A 20251-nucleotide genomic window follows, 5' to 3' on the forward strand; every position below is an offset into this window, starting at 1 on the left:
AGGAAGAGGGTTAGTGCAGCACGTGGAGAGGAAAAATCTACAGTTTAATTAACTACGGCTTATCTAAATCCTCCTTTCTGTAAATTCCACTGTAGAGACCAGAGCACCATACAGTCATATAACATATACACACACACTTATTGTTGTGTGTGTGTAGCGTCAAGAAGTCAGGGATGACTCCGGTGTGACAGGACGCAGGACCAATCCTCTGTGGTCACCTCAAATTTTATTTCATAACAGTCACACAAAGCCTCTCTTCCCCCCACTGTAGGAATGTGTACATCTGACTTTGCTGCACTGTGCTGAGTAATGCCACGGCTGCTCCCAAAAATAGCAGCTTTGCTTTTAATAACGCCTGCTTGTCCACTCGCCATTGGCTGATCCTTCGGCCGGCCTGACAGACGTCATGACGATGTAACAGCGTCCCGGCTCTGTCTCTGTAGCAACGCTATTCTTATGTTTTTGCGGGATGGAAAGCTAGAGGACATGGTGACATCATGGTGACAAGGCTGAGTGTGAAGGGAGTGTGTGTATGTGTGTGTGCATGTGTGTCTGACTCAGTGTGTGTGTGAGGGTTTAGAGTGTGAGGGACTGGCTGTGAATGACTTAGAGCAGATGTGACTTTTAGACGAGGATCATTTTCAGACTGAAGCTGAAAAACAGCCGTGTTCTGATATTCAGCATTTCAGCTCCACCATCCTGAGTTAACAAACAGGCTTTTAACTCAGTATTTTATTCTTGTTTAAATGCAGAATTTAGAGCGTCATGGGGCACTAAAGTGCTCCGCTAAAAGCCACACCAATGACGTTATTTTTGGTGAGTTAGCAGCACCTTAGGGGCAGGGTGCAGCAAACTGTTGAGGAACATCTCCCTCGCCACACTGGAGGGACATGATTACAGAGACAAATGATTTATTCTAACTAGCAATGTTCAGGGACGAGCATTGCTCATATTGGTAGTAAATGATACCAAAATCAAGACATAACATTATTTGTGAAATAGCAATCTGTTGTGCATTTTCTAAATCCTACTACCTCTATTCATCTGACAGACACTGTAAAATGCAGTCAGTCCTTATTTCTAAAGCGGCGTGTCAAACAGGATTCTTAAATGTCTGTGTGTGACGATCCATGAATCACTGAGCTATGATCCCAGTCTGTAGCACTGTAATGACAGCTAATTCGGTTATGCAAATTCTGCTGTTATTCTTCTGTATAAGCAGTTTAAACCAGCGCAGAGAACGCATGTGGGATTAAAGTCATGTACTAACAGACAAGCTGGAGCAGTGTAACATTTTCAGCGTTTACAAAGAAAGCCCTGTTTACACCTGGTATTAACAGGCGTCCTGGGGAATCGGACTACAAGAACAGATGTGAAAGTTGCTCAGTGGTGGTATGACATTACCCGGATGATCAGTGCTACTACTGCATCATTAGGCCCATAGAGCAGGCACACTGGAGCCTTATGGGCTGCAGAGCACGGCCAAGATTAAATCTTGATAGTGGAATGAGTCATTTCTCAAGGGCTGTCAACCCCAAAAAATGTATCCACTGATTTATAGATGTCTCTTTCCCAATACATCTATGGGAAGAAGTTTATTTGGGCCCAATGGCATCATGTGACAGTCCCCAGATATTGCGGGCCTGGTGTGTATGCTAATGTGTCCTGGGCAACACTAAGGACCGCCTACTCAGGTGACATGCTTGCTTATCTGATGCCTCACCAAGTTTTCAATTGGTGCATCACACAGACACAGCGTTGAGGGACTGTTCCCGGAGCCACTCTGCTCCCAGAGAATGGTCAGTTCAATGTCTGCCGTGCTAACATGAGCTAACACAGCAGCAACAGCAGAAGCAGACAAACTCACACCAACATAAAAAAGCTAGACTTGTTAAACCAGATAATAGCCATTAGGTAATCATCTGCAGCTGGAAGTAATGCAGGGTTTCCCCACACGTGGCAGCCTGCCACGAGTAAAACATCTGCCGCCACAAATAGATTTTCTATTTTTGGACCTGGACCGTTCGTTATGAGCGCTACTGAAATATATATATATATATATATATATACACACATCTTAAGTTATTCATAGCACTACACTGTCAGAGACAAAGCAGCAGAACTTCAGGCGCATTGAAAGTAAAACTTAACCTTTCATTCTGCTGGGTCTTAAAGTTTGCATTCACTCGCAGCAGCTGCTCCTCTCTGATCAGCTCTGAACGGCTCGATCAATCAATTCTCCATCCTGCGAATTACAAACTGCTGCTTTGGAAAAAAAACATAACTAATAGAGAGCTCCACCTGCGCTGCGTTCACAGACCTGCAAGAACCTCCAAATTTAGAAAGGGGACACAAATGATACAAAAAGACACTCAGGCATTTGTCTTCTAGCAGCGCTTAGCTCATGATGGCTGTAAGTGTGTGTACAGCATGACAAACCTCCTGCCCAGTAAACACAACAGCACACAGGTCTTTGCTAGCAGAATGATTCACATGGCGATTTGCATGTAGAGCGAGGACGTGACATCCGATCACATGTGGTGATGCATTCTAATGCCAGGTGTGAACAGACAGACTTAAAGCTGTCCACTCAGGATCAGACCACTCAAGATGCATGTTCATACCAGCTGGTAACATGCTCACAGTGAGTGTACAGAGATGCTTCAATGCAAAAAAAAGAAGTCTGAAATGAACAGAAAGCTGCTGGATGTTCAGGTAAGAGTTTTCTTTGTAATCATGATGATTTAAAGGTGTTGAAAATCATTACATTTTTAAGATTTTGTGCATCAAAAAACACTGTTAACTGTGAATCAATTAGAATAAATTATAAATTTGTCATTTCAAGTCAACATAACCAAACACAGCAAACAGCCAAAGAGGAGCCACTGATTGATTAGTCATCGTCACTTATCAGCCAACAGTTATTCAAATTCCGTGCATCCGTCTGGGATACTTAACAACATGATAAGATGATCTGATAATTAACCACCTCACTATCTTACATAACACGTTCATACATCACCTCATCTGTCAAAATTTTCAGTTGCAGTTGGAAATAGATTTAACTGAAGCAGAGAGGTTTCACCAGAGAAGCATTGCGTGCGAGAAAAGGATTTCTGTTTGAAGAGGAAGCGATGGGAGGAATAAAGAGGAGGGAAACAAAAAACCAACAGTCACAAGAGGGAACGTACATCCACTGTTCATATTCCCAATCGTTCCATGTGAGCGGACTGATACGTACTGTACACAAAAGAGGCAGCCCAGGGGGATAGCTTTGCATAAACGCTCTATTCATAAATGTCAGAAGCAGCTCAGCCAACTAGTGAGTTACTCTTGAAACCCTACTCCTTGGAGGCTAAAAGCATGGTGAACAGAGAGGCCACGTTAAAAAGCATTCCAGTTTGAACTGCTTCCTAAAGCCAGGAATGAGAGACAGCAGAAATGTCTCTTTGGCATGTACCCAACAGGGCGGAAGTAAAATCTGTCTATCCTCTGTGCTCAATTAATTCAAAGATGTGGGCCTGAGGGACGGAGGGTGGTGTTAGAGCAGAGGAAATGGGTCAAAGCAAGGTGAGGAGGCTGGAAGAGATAAATAATCCCTGATTATGGCTTCGCTTTCCAGGGTGACTTAAAGGAAAACAGCAGACAACAACAACAAAGAGAAAAAGAAAGATTCTGCATTTTTTCTCCTCGTTCGACTCGATGAACTTTGTCTCACAGCAGGGAGATTATACTGTTTGGCATTCTGTGTTCCCATTAAGCATGATCTAAGGAATGCACGTGTGTAACAAATGCCTGACATGCTTAACTTTAGCGTCAGACATCACAAGATATTGATCAACAGGTGACAACAAAAACACAGACTCAACTGACTGAATGGTTCTTAAGGCTGCAGTCTTGTCATAAGGAAAATAACGCCCATGCACTTGATTGAGTTCATCAGACTCATTTGTTTTTGACTATTTATTTGAAATAAAAACAGCATACAAATTTACTGTCGTAATAGTGAGGTATGAGTTCAATAAAGTGGATAAAGAAGCTCCACTGCACACGTACAGAAAAAGATCCTGGGACCAGGTTCATATTATTCTGCTAGTTGACAGTTGGCAGCTGAAACATGCACCATCTTGATGATGCACTGATTTATTGGCTGAGCCGAAATTCGCCTTATTGACTGTCATCGGGCTATCGGCAAATAAGATGACAGTCACTGTTGGCAATGGCTGTTGTGTCTTTTGTGCAGGCTAAAAAGCAGGGCTTCAGACTAAAAGCCACAGACTGAAATTAATGACCAGGTACAAGAAGAATACAATGACTGATTGTAAAATGGGCTCTGTTATCTAACTGCTGTGTGACAAGATGACAAGTAGCAGACGTCGTCCTGGGGACAATAGAGAACGTGTTTAGGACGAACAGAGATCTTCCCTGGGACAGCTTAAGGATGAAATGACGCAGTAAACTCACTATCGTCACATCAGAGGACACTAGCCTGGTTAGACCATCCTGATGACGTGAGCTCAACATTCTGTTTCGCTCTCTGTATCAGTCTGAATTCGGTGCCTTCTCAAACACTTTCAGTAGGCGGGAGTTCTCGCCATGACAGACAAACATCAGTGTAACAAAACACCGGGGAATGTCTTCTTCATCACCAACAGAGCCAGTTGATAGATCAAGCTTTTGACAAATTCAGGTGGAAGAACGGCGAAACGTTAGAGTTTGCGCTTGTTGCTTCAGGAGCTGCCATTACAGCCTGCAAGCTGAATGAGTATTGGGTAAAGGTAAACTATAATGTTCTCATGATGTGCTCAGTGTAATCTTGTAAAATGTAGTTTTTGGTGGGAAACATAATAAAATATATAAAAAGAATTTTAAAGCAGTTATTTTTTAAAAAGATGTTTATCATGTGAAAAGTTATATTAAAGGTTTCATAAATGTGTTTTAATGAATTTGTGCTCATTCAAAGGTCGTGTAATGAAGGGCTTAATGACTTATTTTTTATTTTTTCTAGCAGAGATTTCTTTGTTACCTCGACACAAAAGGGGAATAAATAACAACAAAAACAAACAAAACAACTGTATAAAAACATTAGTATCAGCTAAATCGTTATTTTAAACACTGGTATCAGTCCAGAATTTCAAAACTGGTGCATCCCTACAACCTAGCAAACATGGATGTGAATAATACACTATTTAAATTATTCATACAGCCTGCATTTAAAATAGTTTTGCATTCAGTACATTTGTCCAGCCTCTAGGATACACAGGTTTTGGTGAGAGACAGAATGTAAAAGTTTGTGTACAAGAAAACTCCTATGTTTCCTTGAGTTACTACTTTACTATAAATGTTTCAGCAGGTTTGTCTGTCTGAATTATTCGGCCTGAAGCCTAAACCCTGTCCAAAATAACTATAACCTCTGGTTAAATTAAATATATTAGGAATTTTGTGATGAGAGCGGAAAATGGAAAAAAAAGTCTTCCTGTTTGAAGTGAAGTTAACATTCGACTTAACCTTTTAATAAAGACTTCCTCTCTACAACCTAATGCAGGCACTTGTTGCTGCAGCAGCTCTGGAGTAATCTAAACCCTGTGGAGACTGGAGATGGTGTGGGAAAATAACAAGCTCTGAGCACAAGTGATATAGCTTAATGAAATCCCAGAAGGGAGCTTATTGCAAACTATAAATGAGTGCACAGGAGCATTCTGATCATCTCTGTACCATCTGCTGTTCAGCTCAACCACTCTTCATCGTTTATATGAACAAAGAACAAGCACAATATTTCTTTATATCAGTGCTGCTCATTAAGAGGGTGTGAGTAATGTGTGGACATCAATACTGATATATTTTGGATTGAGAATATTTTTAACATTACTAATAGCTTTAAATGATACAAGGAGTGGGAAATATGGATAGAATACTGTATCTATACATAGTGTGATATAGTACATTTTAGAAAAAAAAACAATTTAGACACTGTTGATGGATAAAATAACAAGCAAGTAATGTCTGTTTATTCGCTGCGCCTGGCAGCTCCATAGATCGCTCTGTTGGTTGGTCGATCGTCCACAACAACTTTCCAACGGTTTCCTTACCCTAAGAGGCTGAAATTTGGCCAGAGGTTAAGAGTGTGGGTGTTTGTGTTAATACTAACTGAACAAAAGGAGTTGGGGCATGGGTTGGCAATACAGTGACCTACTGCGAAAAGGCGCATAACTTCCAAATGGATTCAAAGACTTGCTGAATATTTTGTGGAAAGATTGGTCCAGAGTAGAGATGCACAATGTTGGATTTTTGACTGATATCGGACAGGCTGATATATAACCACTTATTTGGCCGATACAGATGTTGATATATCCACTTTTTTCCCCACCTAATTTTAGTGATCATCGAGTCTCTTCTGTAGTAGAATTAACATCATATTATACATGCATACTCTTATCATAATGGCCCACAAACAGATGGAGACATGGAATATTTTCAATGTATGTAATATTCATTGTGCAAAACAAGAAAAATTGATTTTATTCGTTTTAAAGCAGATATTAGCCGTTACCGATGATGTACCAATATTATCATGCATCCCTAGTCCAGACCTTTGAATCCGCCCATTCCACCAAGTTCGAGTTGACAGTTTCGTCTAGCATCGTGATGTGAAACAGCTGTTTCTCAGTTAAAATAAAAAACAAACAAGCATTGTTAAGTGGTTTACTGGAACCAGAAAGGAGTAATAGCAACAATGGCAAACGCCATAGACAAGACAGATGCTGCTATCACTATCAAGGCTAAATTTACACGTCTTCTCAATTTCGCCCAACATCTTAGTTTGTCTCACTTCATTCTGCTCCACTCTTAAAGCCCAGGCAAAACAGGTATGTTGGCATAAGGTAAGGTAAGGTAAAAATTTAATGTCACTGTGGGGCAATTTGAGATACCAACAGTGGTCATGGGTACAACAAAACAGTCAGTTCAATACATAACACACAGAATCCAGTATCACACACTGTCAGGGGTAAATCATGGACATTAGTGGTCACTGCTGGTTAAGATCACCAACAGCTGACAGAACAAAGGATGATCTGTAACGCTTCATGCTACATTTAAGGAGGCAAAACCTCGGCCCTGATGGAAGCATCTTGAACTCGGGGATGTTGAGAGTCTGAGACAACAGACTGAACTTTAGAGGCGACCCTCTCTTCATACAGATGCTGGAGGTTATTCAAAGTAACACCAGTGATCTTACAGCACAACTTGACCACTTCTTCCATCTTGTTCTTGTTTTTAAGGCTCAGATTACCAAGACATGACGACTCATCAGTGTGGACTGATGATAGATAAAGGTAGATCAATTGGTCTTGGTCTAATTCTGTCACAAAGCAGTCCTGCTTTTTGATTTACAACATTACCCACAATGGCCTAAAACAGTGGTTGCCCCAACTAGTAGGTAGCGGTCCAAAAGTAGGACGCGGGTCCATTCTGAATGGACCGCAAGTGACTTGCAAACATGTCAAGTTTGTAAAAAACACACTTTATTTTTGAGTACAAGTACCGTTTACTGCTGTAGAGTGAGTGACTACTGAACAGCTATTTAACAGAAACAGCCAACTAGCTCAACGACATGGCCAAACACAAGTATGACGCTGAATATTTTAAACTGTGTGGACCTTGAACTAATGACTAAGAAGAAATCTGGATCCCGTGACTGGACCAGTTGGGAACCACGTGCCTAAATACCCACAGATATTAAAGGGAAAGCTCGGATACTGTAAAATCTACAGCAACATCTCTATCCATTGACACATTTAGACTGTCTCATAGTATATAATCTGCCAATTCATCCAACCCTAAATGACATCATTATATCTACAGAAATACAACGGTTGTGAGCGCCCTCTGAAGCAGGTTTTAGATCAAAACTCTTCACTGAAACAAAAAACAGTGACTTTAAAACACAATATGCGTCTTACCAATGGGAGCTGAAGAAGCTAATAGAAAGTCAGTGTGGATGACTAATATCTCTTTGCACTACTGGCAAAGCTCTAATAATAAGCCTCCAACACCACAGTAATAACAAGTGCCACTATCCCCCCCTCTCTGCTCTGCTAGTGTCTCTGGGGCTGTAAACTAAACTTCACACTACCAGCAGCAGGATGCCTGGGTCCACCTGGCAGCACAGAATGCCAACTGCTGATTGGCTGCCACACCAGCGTGAGAGAAAGCAGCAGAACAGTCTGTTCTGACCTGTCTCTCTATTTGGCAGACCATCATAAACAATCTCTCCCTCACTCTTCACGAGTTACCTCTGCTGCTACTGTGGAGTTTCTCCCATGTGAGCACAAGTGACACTTTTCCTTGAACACCGGTTTGTGTGTGCACGTAGACACACACTGGCGCTGGCACTTGATAGGGAAAGAGAGACTGTTTATTTCTCCCTTCTAAAAGCCACACGAAGGGACAGAATCAGTCACCGGAGCTTGTTGAGCTGGCGTCTGGTGACGTGCAGCCACAGCTCATCTCTCTCAAAGACACTCACATGCAAACAAGTAAACAGTGAGAAGAATGGTCTTACTGAGGATCACAGATAAATGCAGCCCATGATCCTCTGAACTGGCTCCTTGGTTGCATTTTATTAGATCAAAGAGAGTGAGAAGACGCCCTCCACATACCATCTTCACCCAGCGGGGGTATCGCTCTAAAATACATTAGATTAGATAACAGCTAGAGAGCATGTGGCCTTAAAGCAAAGCATCGGATTCTTATATAACAGTCCTGTTCATCCTCACACATCTCTGCTGGTATACATTGCTCTACCAGGGAAATAATTCACCCTCAGTGGCAGCAAAGTTAACTACGAGCTAACAGGCTTGTGTTTACATCAAACTGAAGCCTGTGTCTCATCTCAGCACACTACAGTGAGAGATCGCACCATAGGCTTTGACAAGAAGACTGAAAATAACCAAATACTAATGTGTGACAACGTGCCAACACCTCAGAACTGTACAGTGTATAAGTACCTCACATGATATCTTCACATGAACGATCTACAGCCAAGTTACTCCCACTGTTAATGCCTCTGTGATACACTCAGGCTCTTTCTGGTTATATTTCTCTTTAGTATAAAGAAAAACAATAAGCATAGCACTGCATCTCTGACATTTAAATAGCTTGGTCATAATGACAAATCACAAACAAGAATGATTAACCCTCTGAGACCTGCTGGGCCGCCGTTCCTGTCTTTAAGAGGCTGTCGCAGGCTGAGTTTTAAAGCTAGCTATCATATGAAACTAGATGGCACATGGTGTGCTAAATTCTAGAGTGATTATAAAATGCTTAAATGTGGCCCCCGAACTGTGTGACAAATGGTATCAACCCAAAAATTGAGATAGCCATCATATACTTGCATCATAATATTCTAAGCCCCTTTACATCCTAAACTTTAACAGAATTAATAGTCACCCTCACCGAAACACAATATTCATTACATATTTATGACTAGAAAAACTTCCACTAAGCTGCATCTCTAATTAATCTTCAGGTTCCCAGCTTTCAGATGATGTTTACCTACACCAGCCAAATCACACCATATTGAAATCATAAAAAAATTCCAATAAATATTATGACATTAATATCCACCACATCACCCAATCCTTCCATCAACAGAGTCGTTTTGCTTTCTAAAAGACTTAAATGATTAATCAGTGGACTGAAATGGTTGGCAGCTTGTTTTTTGTCGATCATCTGATCAATTTCATCATTTCAGCTCCAGCTGTAACGCCACAGAGCGATCGTAGAGGAGCAGTTAGAGCACTGCTGCAACCTTTAACCCTCCAGCTGTCAGTGCTGGTGTGCTGTGAGCCTGCTGTGCAGGAACATGTGCACGATCACAGATAACCACACACTCTGTAATCTAAGCTCATGCTAAGAACAGCGCACACACATTTCTGTCACACCGGGATAAAGACGGAGCACTTTTCCCTGCCGTGCATGCTGGGAGATGTAGAGGACAGATGATGAGGGAAGAGAGGAAGGAGAAGGACAGGACAGGAGGAGCAGGTGGACGGTGACAACAAAACAGAAAGCGTGCCAAGCTGCCAAGCCTGGCCAGCAGTAAAGTGTACTCTAATGTGATTTCTCATTACATAACAGAAGCTGGCACACAGCAGCTCCACTCCACGCTGTAGCTTGGAAACACACACACAATTACACCGTAAGGTTCTGGTGATCACAAACTGAAAGTCATTTCTCTTCATCTTCTTCTCATATTTGGACAAATACAGTTGACAAAAGGACTTTTAAATCTCAATTTACAGTGTGTGTGTGTGTGTGTGTGTGTGTGTGTGCAACTTTAACCTCCATACATCTACACAAGGTGTGGACAGTAATGTAAGCTTGTAATGTAAGAGTGTGTGTCATTGTCAGTAGGGATAAATCACCAGAGGCCCCATGATAGGATATTATCACTATACATAAGTCACAATAAAATATTATTGCAATTTTTGACGTGTTGCAATACGCAGAGTTTTCTGATGAAATATATTGTGATTTATTACCTTTTTTCAACAGCAAATTATGTCCCCAAAGGAAATCTTTGTCAGCATCATCAGTTTTATCTAATAAGTTTAAGTTTTCAGTCTCTTCTTCACATAAACTACCAAAAGTTTAATTTGTATTTGTAATATTAATAATTCATGCAATAAAAACAATACTCTGTGACCGTGTAACGATAAGACACTGCCACACAAAAATATTGCAATACTATGCTGTATGCCCCACTCCTAGTCACCAGTGAGGCTACATGCTAACCACCGGATCCATTTCCAACCCTGTCAGTACACAGCCCAACATATCGGGTCTGCAGCAATAGTTGTTAATAGGATACTGACAAATCACTGTTGAACACGTGTGATTTAATTTAGACTATGTCAAGAGTATCTTTACTTTTATTCATAACTTTTAATAACAGAAATCATTCCAGTGTGGGAGGACGTCAGTAAACTCTGCCTCACTTTGCTTTCTGGCTGCTGGTTCACGTGGTTTATCAGGAGAGTTTTAATATTCTGTGTTAAGTACAACCTTTTTTAAAGACGCTTTTTTATCACGACAATAACTAAATATGGGGAAAATCATTACATACAGGGTTCCCACACATTTTCATTGACAAAATTGGACCCATAGTAAAATTTTTATTTCAGAAAAGCATGCACTTCACTGTGTCTGCTGCACTTGCCTGCCTGGGTACGGTACTTTTCTACACACACACACACACACACACACACACACACACACACACACACGCAGGAGAGTCTCACTTCATATAACAAAGAAAGATATTTTAATATTATTTCTAAATAAGCACAAAACATAAATAGCAACTTCTAAAGCATTAGCATTTGTTTTAAGGCTTAACTGGCTTCCACACCAATGATTTTCTGTAGCCTACATTGTGTACTAAACCTATATTAGCCTATATGTATGTGTCCATATGGAAACAGCCCGAGGCAACATACAGATCCAGTGCATACAGAGAGCCCTGTCAGAATGGCTTATTTCTTTATTTATGCCCATTATGTGCCTACAGTGGGATACATAAGAGCAGTGTAGTAAGAGCAGCTGTAGTGTATGAGGGGGATTAAACAGTGGTTATATAACCAGTGACCTGCCAGTGTAGGCCTAACTGATCCTGGCACAGCCAAGTACAGCGGCTTAAAAGAGCGGCTTACCTCTTCAAATGACTCACTTCAGCGTTAAACTGACATCATCTCTCACTATTATCAGAAATAACATCTGTGTTCTCTTTGTAATGGCAGAAGCCCATGTCGCTGCCTCCAAGAAACCACCACACTGCTGCAAAATCTGACCAGGGATTTAACTCACATTAACCTTAATATTACAGATGAGCTTTCAAACGGTCTTAAGTGATGAACTTTTAATAACTTCAGCATCATATGACCCATAAAAGAGCACTTTACTTTTTATTTTTATAGTAACTGCTTGTTGCCACCCACTGTGAGTAGGCTATTGAGGTGATATAACACCAAACACCAACCTATCCACCACTGAGTAGCTGCTGTTTGGTAGCCTACAGCCAAATGTATTATGTCTCCTTTTATACCAGAGTATTCATAAAGCATCTTAATAAGAGTCTGATGAGTTGTAAAGCTCTGCCAATAGGAGATGAATAACAATAATAACTCACAGTGATAGTAATGATTAAATTGCATGTTTTCTGAATGGACTCCGCTGTGACGCTCTCCTCCCAGCTGATATAACGGGACGCAGCGGGCTCTGGCTCTTACCTTGGCTTGGTTTATGAGGAGCCCTACGAAAGTTGACACCAGCATGGAGCCGGACATGCTGCCTTTTCTCCGCATCTCCTGCTTCAGGAACGGGAAAGCGGCGGACGGCGGCTCCTCGGGCACGGTGACCGTGTAGGACTGTCGCATGCTCGGCATGCTGGCGGAGGACTGGCGGACCGGTGCGAGTTATTCAGACGACAGAGAGGCTCCTGCTCTGTGGTTGTTGAGACGTTTCTCTGTTGCAGCAAAGCGAATAAGACGTTTCTCTCCGGCTGTGATAGGCTCCCTGCCTGTGGTCATTCATTCATTCATATAACGGCAGCAGCCTCACAGACCTGTGGCTTTACCTTTAATAAATCTACCTGCAGATTAATAACCTGTGCTGACAGATAAAGCACCAGAATAAGACTGAATGATTACAAATATCTCCTGGTTGTCTCAGGGACACAGGTGTGAGCTGCTCGCGGCTCCGTTAACGGTAATAAACGCATATAGTGTTCCCGTTCCGTTTTACAGCTCCGGAGCTCCGCCCCTTTTGGCTCCGGTGAAAGTCGGCCTACAACAAACGTCAGCGACCGCCTCCAGCCGGGCTGCCTACGTCAGAGTCCATCCTTGTGCACGCTGCTGTAACAACCTGAAGGACTAACGCTGGGCTCCAAGGAGACTTCTCATCTCCATGAGGATCAGGACAGGAAACCAGTATCCTGCTCTGGGCTCAGGCTGTGTGCTCCAGTATACTCTGTTATTAATATAACAACATGATAACAGCTGCAGGAGAGTCGTCTCTTTACTACAGTCTGATCCAGTGTGGCTCTAAAATTAGATTTCACAGCCCTTACAGGTCTTTAATAAAGTGTAACGAGGTGTCAGTGATTCACCGCTAACACAGAGAATAAAGGCTTTGTCGTGCTTTAATAAGAAGATGAAATAGGATGACTGATGTAATTATAGATTTAACCAGATGACCCAAGTAGGCGGTTTGTTAACCAGTGTGTAGTTTGTCAAAAGATAACAGTAAAGATCCTCCATGCAGGCTCTCTGGGTCTCAACAGCCTATGAAGTACTTTAAAGGTATTGTGTGTATAAAATTTAGGGGGATTCAGTGGCAAACTGCAGAGTGCAACCAGCTAAAACTTCCTTCAGTGTTCATTGTTCAGGACGTTTTTATAGGGAGCTGAATTATCCACAGAGGTCTCTTCTTCTCCAAAACAAACAGACCAGGTGATTAAAACCGATATACACACGGCATAAAGCAGCGTCATGTGAGAAATCAGTGTTTTCCGACACCGTTCAGCACCTCAGAGACGGGCGGTGTGCCCACAACATGCTATTCTCTGCTCAGCTTTTTCTGATCCAGACGTAAGGTTTTAACCATGAGGTCTCTTCCTCTCCCAAACAAACAGACCAGGGGTCTCATTTATGAAACAATGCGCAGGATCGATACTGAAGATGTCTGTACAGACAAGAGCCTAAAATAGTGTACGCCAAGGCTTTCACCTCACCTTCAAGTCTCCAATTCCCAGTCTCAAAAACATTCCTAACCATGGGTCAAAGTTTCTCCCATCAAGTCTAAGGATAGACCGATACATCGGCCGGCCGATATATCGGGTCGATATTTGAGTTTTTTATTTGTATCGGCATCGGGCAATACGCGCGTGGGTTCGCGGATTTATTTTTCCCTGGCATGATTTAAAGACAGGCATCCACAGGCAGCTCTGTGTTGCTGGAAGACCCTACAGCGCACATGCAGCAAATCCTACTGTGTACAGTGGTTGTTGTTTTATTTATGCTTCAGCTTAAATATTTGTTTATTTTATAAAGACATTACTGGAAGATTTAAGAGCACTGAACTTTTTTTTTGTTTGAATGTATAATAATAATAATAATATTCTACCTGTTCTACCTCAACTTTCCATCTTGTTTTAGTATTTTTTACTGTTCAATAAATGTTTCTTATTTTAAACTTGAGACCTGTAATATTTGTTATCATTGTGTCATTTTTTTGATGTAAATTGAGGGAGCAAAAGCAGTATCGGCCCCAAATATCGGCTCAAGAAAATCGGCAGTCCATAATCGGTCATCGGCTAAGGGTGATGGAAAAAAATCGGTATCGGCATCGGCCCTAAAAAATCCATATCGGTCTATTCCTAATCAAGTCTGCTTTCATAGATCACAACTTTTTCATTGGAAGTGGCGTACGCCTCTTTCAGGCCTCGTTTTGTGCATACGCAGTGTTTAGAGATGAGACCTCAGGTGATTTAAACCACCAGAAACACTGAATAAAGCAGTTTCATGTTACAAATCAGTGTGATTCTGCAATTGGGCTTCTACTGCAGAAACATGGCAGTGCAACATGGTGATCTCCATAAACAAAGACCTGCTCCCTATGTAGATATAAACAGCTCTTTGGAAGGTAAAAAACCCCACAACAATTCTTATTTTCAAGTGATTATACACAAGAAAACATACTTATTATATTATAGTATATTTCTGCCAATATATCCCCCTAAATCCTGCAAACTGGACCTTTAATATTGCAAATTTCTTAGCTTACAGAAGCTTATTTACACATTCAGCAGTTACAAAGCTAAAGTCCTTTTTTTGGCCATCTGATGAATGGTCTCCACTTACTCCTACAAGAAATATCTGGCTCTTAGCAACTGAATGCTCTACCACCTAGTCGCTATCTAGTCTGACTGCCATTTGGTGCAGGGCGGTTGGGACATTTTTCATTGAAAACAGCAGCCTGTTGCTACTAGAAATGATGTTAATAACAGCAGTGAGGCTGAACCAACATATTAACCAGAGACAGTGACATACTCTGTTCAGCTGAGGGGAACTTATTTGGGTAATAATTGTTATTATTATTGTTATTTGTAGTAGAGTATCCAGCTATTTTAAATGGTTTACTCATAAAGTGGTTTTAGGAATAATAAGGAGCAGTGATGGACTTGAAATAATAAAAGTATTACAGTTAAAACTCAATTAAAAGCCCAGGCTTTTATTTGCTTAATCAACAGGCCTATATTTGGGACAGGCCCTTAATTCCTTTCACACAACAACTGTTGCTCAGCACAGATCGGGGTGGACAGCCAAATTGTTTATTTAAACCAGTATGAATACTGCTTGTTTGGCTTCAGATAACAAATCAGTTATGAATCATTCATTTGATCTAGCTCTGACAGACAGCATCAGAGTTACATCACCCAGCATACTGACACAACACCACTTTATCTTGTTAAAACTATACTCACAACTTATTAAATTAATTGTTATGTAAAACTCTTTTGATTCTTTTGATCTGAGGATCCTTCAGGACTACAAGGAATATGAATAACTTACAGGGTAATCAAGGAACAGAGACATAATTTGAGGTAGTCAACAACCGGGTTTTATTCATCCAAAGAACTTCTATAAAACTGCTGCTTTGCAACCAGACCAGGCCTCTAGTTGAGACAGGAGTTTACTTATCAAAATGTGTAGCTACACCGAGCTAGTAAAAGGGACTAGGCTTTTAAATGAAGTTTTACAGTGATCAAAATAACAGACACTGCTAAAGTGGGATTTCCTCTCAGAGCTTAAACAAACTCACGTCTCTGTCTCTAAACATATCTTGTTGACTTCCAGAAAACATCATGCATCAGTAATTTTTCATTCCACCACATGTTCAGGTGACACAGAAAAGTGTGACTGAACCTGACTGAGCCTGAAGTACGTAGTAATGTGTTGTTACATCTGTTTATAGTACATGAGGGTTATATTTCGACATTTCAGGCAGTCTAAAATAGAAGAGGTGAGGAAATATAAGGTGTAGCATACTGCTGGTTACACAAGGCTGACTACAAGCACCTGATGACTGTTAAAGGTCTTGAACTGGACGTTTTTTGAGGAGATGTTTCCGAACTGAAGGAGCTAATTAATAAGGAAGACAGCAGAATGTGCTGTGCCTCACCTCCCACTCACAGGCGGTCTAATTCAGGGTCACCAAAATACCAAACAGGCATAATTATATTTAAAAAAACAGTGCGCCAGTCCTGCTGTCTTTTAATGAAAGTCAGCTCTTTGTTACCTTAAATGATCAGTTACTGACCAAGTCACTGCAACATACATTCCTGTGCTTGTCTCCAGAGAAAGGATTGAAATGCACAGTGGGTTTACAGAGTGGGTGATTTTCCCTGAACTGTTGTGTGGAGTGAAAGAAGTGCAACATGTCCCCAGCAGCAATCTCATGACCCGGGCTCAAGCGTGTGTACACAACAAATAGCCAAGGAGTACATTCCATCACCAGGCTGAACGTGTGTGTGTGTGTGTGTGTGTGTGTGTGTGAATGTCTAAATCCTTGAGGTGGAAAACTACAACGTGAGAGAAGGGGGCAAAGAGTCAGTGTTTGTATTCTGATATCTGATGCAATGAGCTGAGTAGTCTGGTATAAAATGGGACAAAAGCAGTTTCTGAGCAGTGTTATCTAGGAGAAGTCAGAGTACAATTACCTGGGGATAGCTCCTCTACTCCCTCAGCTAAATTAGACACATTAAGACTGATGATCTCTTCTCTCAAATGTTTAAATTTAACCCAGGTACAATATATTCCTTTGGGGCAATTAAAACAATCCATTGTTGTTTGTAGGAGACTTTGGCCCTTATTTTACATTCTGACAAGGTGCATAACTTTCTTTAACTAGCTAGTGCTGATGCGAATGCTGACATTATGTCATTCGTAGGATGTGGGAGAGTTCAGGAGAGCATGTGGGAGAGTTTGAGAACAGAATGAAGCCTTCTGTGTCACTGTACCAGAACAGAAAGAAGTCTTCTGTACAGTAGTTGAGGAGCTGGGTAGAAGATTAAATCCCAGGTTGGTTAGAAAATATTTAAGGGGAAATATGCCCGTTTTCATAATTTGTACTGTACATTTTATTCCTGCGGTCTGAGACAGTCCCAACTCTCTCCCAAATCCAAAAACTAGAGTGCTAAAGGTCAAATTTGTGATGTCATCAAGTATTAAGTCTGGAGCGACTTTATAGTAGACACTGAGAGCGTCCAGGGGGATGTTCTGAGTATATGGGTATATTTTCTGTTTCAGGACTGAGAACACTTCAATAGAATAAAGAGCATTTTGGTATAAATATAATAAACAGTCTATAGGTCCACAAAATCAGGCCCCCATTCATTGCCTATAGAGCAGCTCCAGACTGAAAGAGGTATTTCACTGCTGGAAAGATGGTCTTTTCATAAAACTGGACTGTCTGTGAAGTAGAAACAAGCAGGCTGACACTTTCCTTTTCTTTTGTTTCTATGAGAAGTACCCCAACTACTGTAAGAGACTATAATTTTGACAAAAAAGAAAAAAAAATAATCAAAAATCAAACTAAAGCAAGACAGACAAGAGATCCGCACACCATATAAAATGCTCACATTAGTTTTAATTGTGCAACGTTTCAATTAAACAGAAATCTTTGTCAGGCATTTTGAGAGATGATGCAGCAAGACACAAATACTTTTTGAAACTGATGCTACATGACCAGAGAAAACAAAGAAAAGGGGTCTTGGCATTCGCTTTCACTCAGGAGATTAAAAAAAAGCTACAACTACCAGAATGCACTACACCGATCAATGGACTACAGTTAAACTGTAAGCTAAAATATGTTTATGAAAACATTTGATGTGAGAAATAGGAAACGCAGTGACAGAATCTTGGCTAATATTTAATCAATGCTTCTCAGTTTTACTGTGTGATCTCAGGTTTTTCAGCCTCCATTTTCACTGTGCATAAAAACAGTATGGCGCCCACTTCCTGTTCACAAACTCTCGCTACTACAGCTAAACAGGGCACTAAAATATGTTTCTAAAAACATTTTAGGGGAGAAATAGGCAACACAGTGAAATAATCTTGATTTAATTGATCAGTGCTTCTCAGTTTTACTGTTTTATCAGATTTAGGTCTGTCCCATGATCTGCCTCTTTGTGTCTGTGGTGGTGGGCAATATAAAAATGTGGAAGTGCAGCCAGATGACCTATTTTGCATTATCTACATTATCTGGTGAAATTCCGCTGGAGGTGGTTGAAAGGTATCCCATTAATAATTGATGACATCACAAGTTTGAGACTTACTTCTCTGGTTTCTGGCTTTGAGAGAGTAGCTATATCACAAATATTGACTGGACATTCCTTGGTGATGGAAATAAAATACTGGAATTCTTAATCTTGGTGACGTTCCCCTATAAGCTGGCAAAATAAACAAGCTATTAGCGTGTCTGAGTGACTATTTTAGTCACGTAGAGTTGGTGCTGATCTGCTCATAATTAAGGGCTGGGCAATTTGGAGAAGATCAGATATCAAAATATTTTTGACCAAATGTCTTGATATCAATATTGCACCAATATTGTAGGGTTGACTGTGGGTGTTTTCACAATTAATTTTACACAATGAGGTTTTTGATAAATAATAATCAGCAATGTGGATATTAGGGCTGCCCCCGATAGTTGACCAAACGTTAGTCGACCAGAAAGGTCATTGGTCACTTAGTCGCAGAAAAAAAAAAAAAAAAAGAACATGAAACTATTAGGAGCTGCGCCTTGTCAAAATAAATCCAAACCTATATGATGGGACCATGTGTGACTTTAATTTGAAAGGACAGACACAGGAAGTGTCCACGCTCAGCAGTCAGACAGGAGTCAGGTTAATCTCCAGGGCTGGTACCTGCGGTTATTCCACAGGCTAGTTAATAACATGTCGGGCAGGAAATCCAAAGTGTGGGATCATTTTGAGAAGGTGAAGGACGAACCCAAGGTGATATGTAAACTCATCTTCATTGGTCGACTACAAACATGACGTATCATCTGAAACATGGAAGTAGCTACATGCCCATTAGCCCACAGCGTCATTAACAGGCGGCTCGCTCAGTGTGTGACGTGCACTTGGAGATAAAATATAGGCCTATATTAATGAAGGTTCATTAGTACGGTTTGTATTTCTCTGTAATGTAGCACAGTGTTAACAATGTTACTGATACTATTCTTTCTCACACCTTCAACTCAAACCACCAAAATATATCATTTAATAATAACATTCATATCAGAAACATGCAGGAGACTAGTCCACTGATGGACCTACATGATGACTGCTGGTAGGAACATTCTTAGTCGGGGGCAGCCCTAGCGGATATAACGACAAACCATAAAATAGTTCAGAACATTTACGACATTACGATAACCAAAACCTAAGGGGATATCTAGTCTCATATCACGATTTTGATATCATATCAATATATTACCAAACCCTGTTAGGAAGTGTAGGTCTGAAATCAGGAACCAAAGTCTCTTGACCTGCAGTGATGCAACCATTGTATCCGCAGCATGTGGTGATAACGGGAAAGCTAACCCACAGAGCAAAGCTCTTCAGTTCTAAGCTTTGGAGACAAACAGTGGATAAAACAGGAGTCCTAAGCTTTTGGCTGGACTCACTTTGCACATGTTTTGAAAGAAACCCGCACCAGAGAAATTACTACTGGTGGTTTGGACACTTGATTATGATGGCTACCAACCACAAAAGACCAGATAGTCAATGACACAGAAGTGGTTAGGGACCTCCAGAAGAATGAATAAGTGGGGCACCATTACTCTGTTTGTAGAAATAATATTGTGACATTAAAATAGCTGTTCTGATAGACATGCCACACTGACCCACTAACCCTATCAAACTCACTCATAATCACAGCTTACAAAACTGATCCACTAAAGTCCTTATTTGCCAAAGAACAAAATAAACCTCCATGTTGTCCCAGACATTGTTTTTTTTTTATCAAACCATAAGCTGTCTGACCAAGGTGGCACACCGACAGTGGCACGGTCTAAAAATATTGTTGAGTCAACAGAAAGTCTAGACACAAAGCCAGAGCAGAATAACTTGGGGCAGAATCAGCTTTGACTCAGGCGTGCCACCCCAGCCTTACTGTGGCTGTTTGCT

At 41.0% G+C, this 20251-nt stretch overlaps 1 protein-coding gene across 6 annotated transcripts in view; it reads right to left on the minus strand.

Annotated features, from left to right (window-relative positions):
* The window catches only part of usp2a (ubiquitin specific peptidase 2a), a 61317-nt gene that overhangs the window by 14800 nt on the left and 26266 nt on the right, over positions 1-20251 (minus strand). Inside the window, exon 1 of one of the 6 annotated variants that reach the window (XM_049576918.1) lies at positions 12291-12773. The exons of 4 other annotated variants lie outside the window; for them this stretch is intronic. In XM_049576918.1, the coding sequence (XP_049432875.1) occupies positions 12291-12446 (156 nt within the window). In that variant the 5' untranslated portion in view covers positions 12447-12773. Of the gene's footprint in view, positions 1-12290; positions 12774-20251 lie in introns of those variants that run through there. One more of the 6 variants, XM_049576919.1, reaches the window with a different exon arrangement.

This window comes from Epinephelus fuscoguttatus, linkage group LG5 (assembly GCF_011397635.1).
Source record: "Epinephelus fuscoguttatus linkage group LG5, E.fuscoguttatus.final_Chr_v1".
In the NCBI taxonomy this organism is placed as follows: domain Eukaryota; kingdom Metazoa; phylum Chordata; class Actinopteri; order Perciformes; family Serranidae; genus Epinephelus; species Epinephelus fuscoguttatus.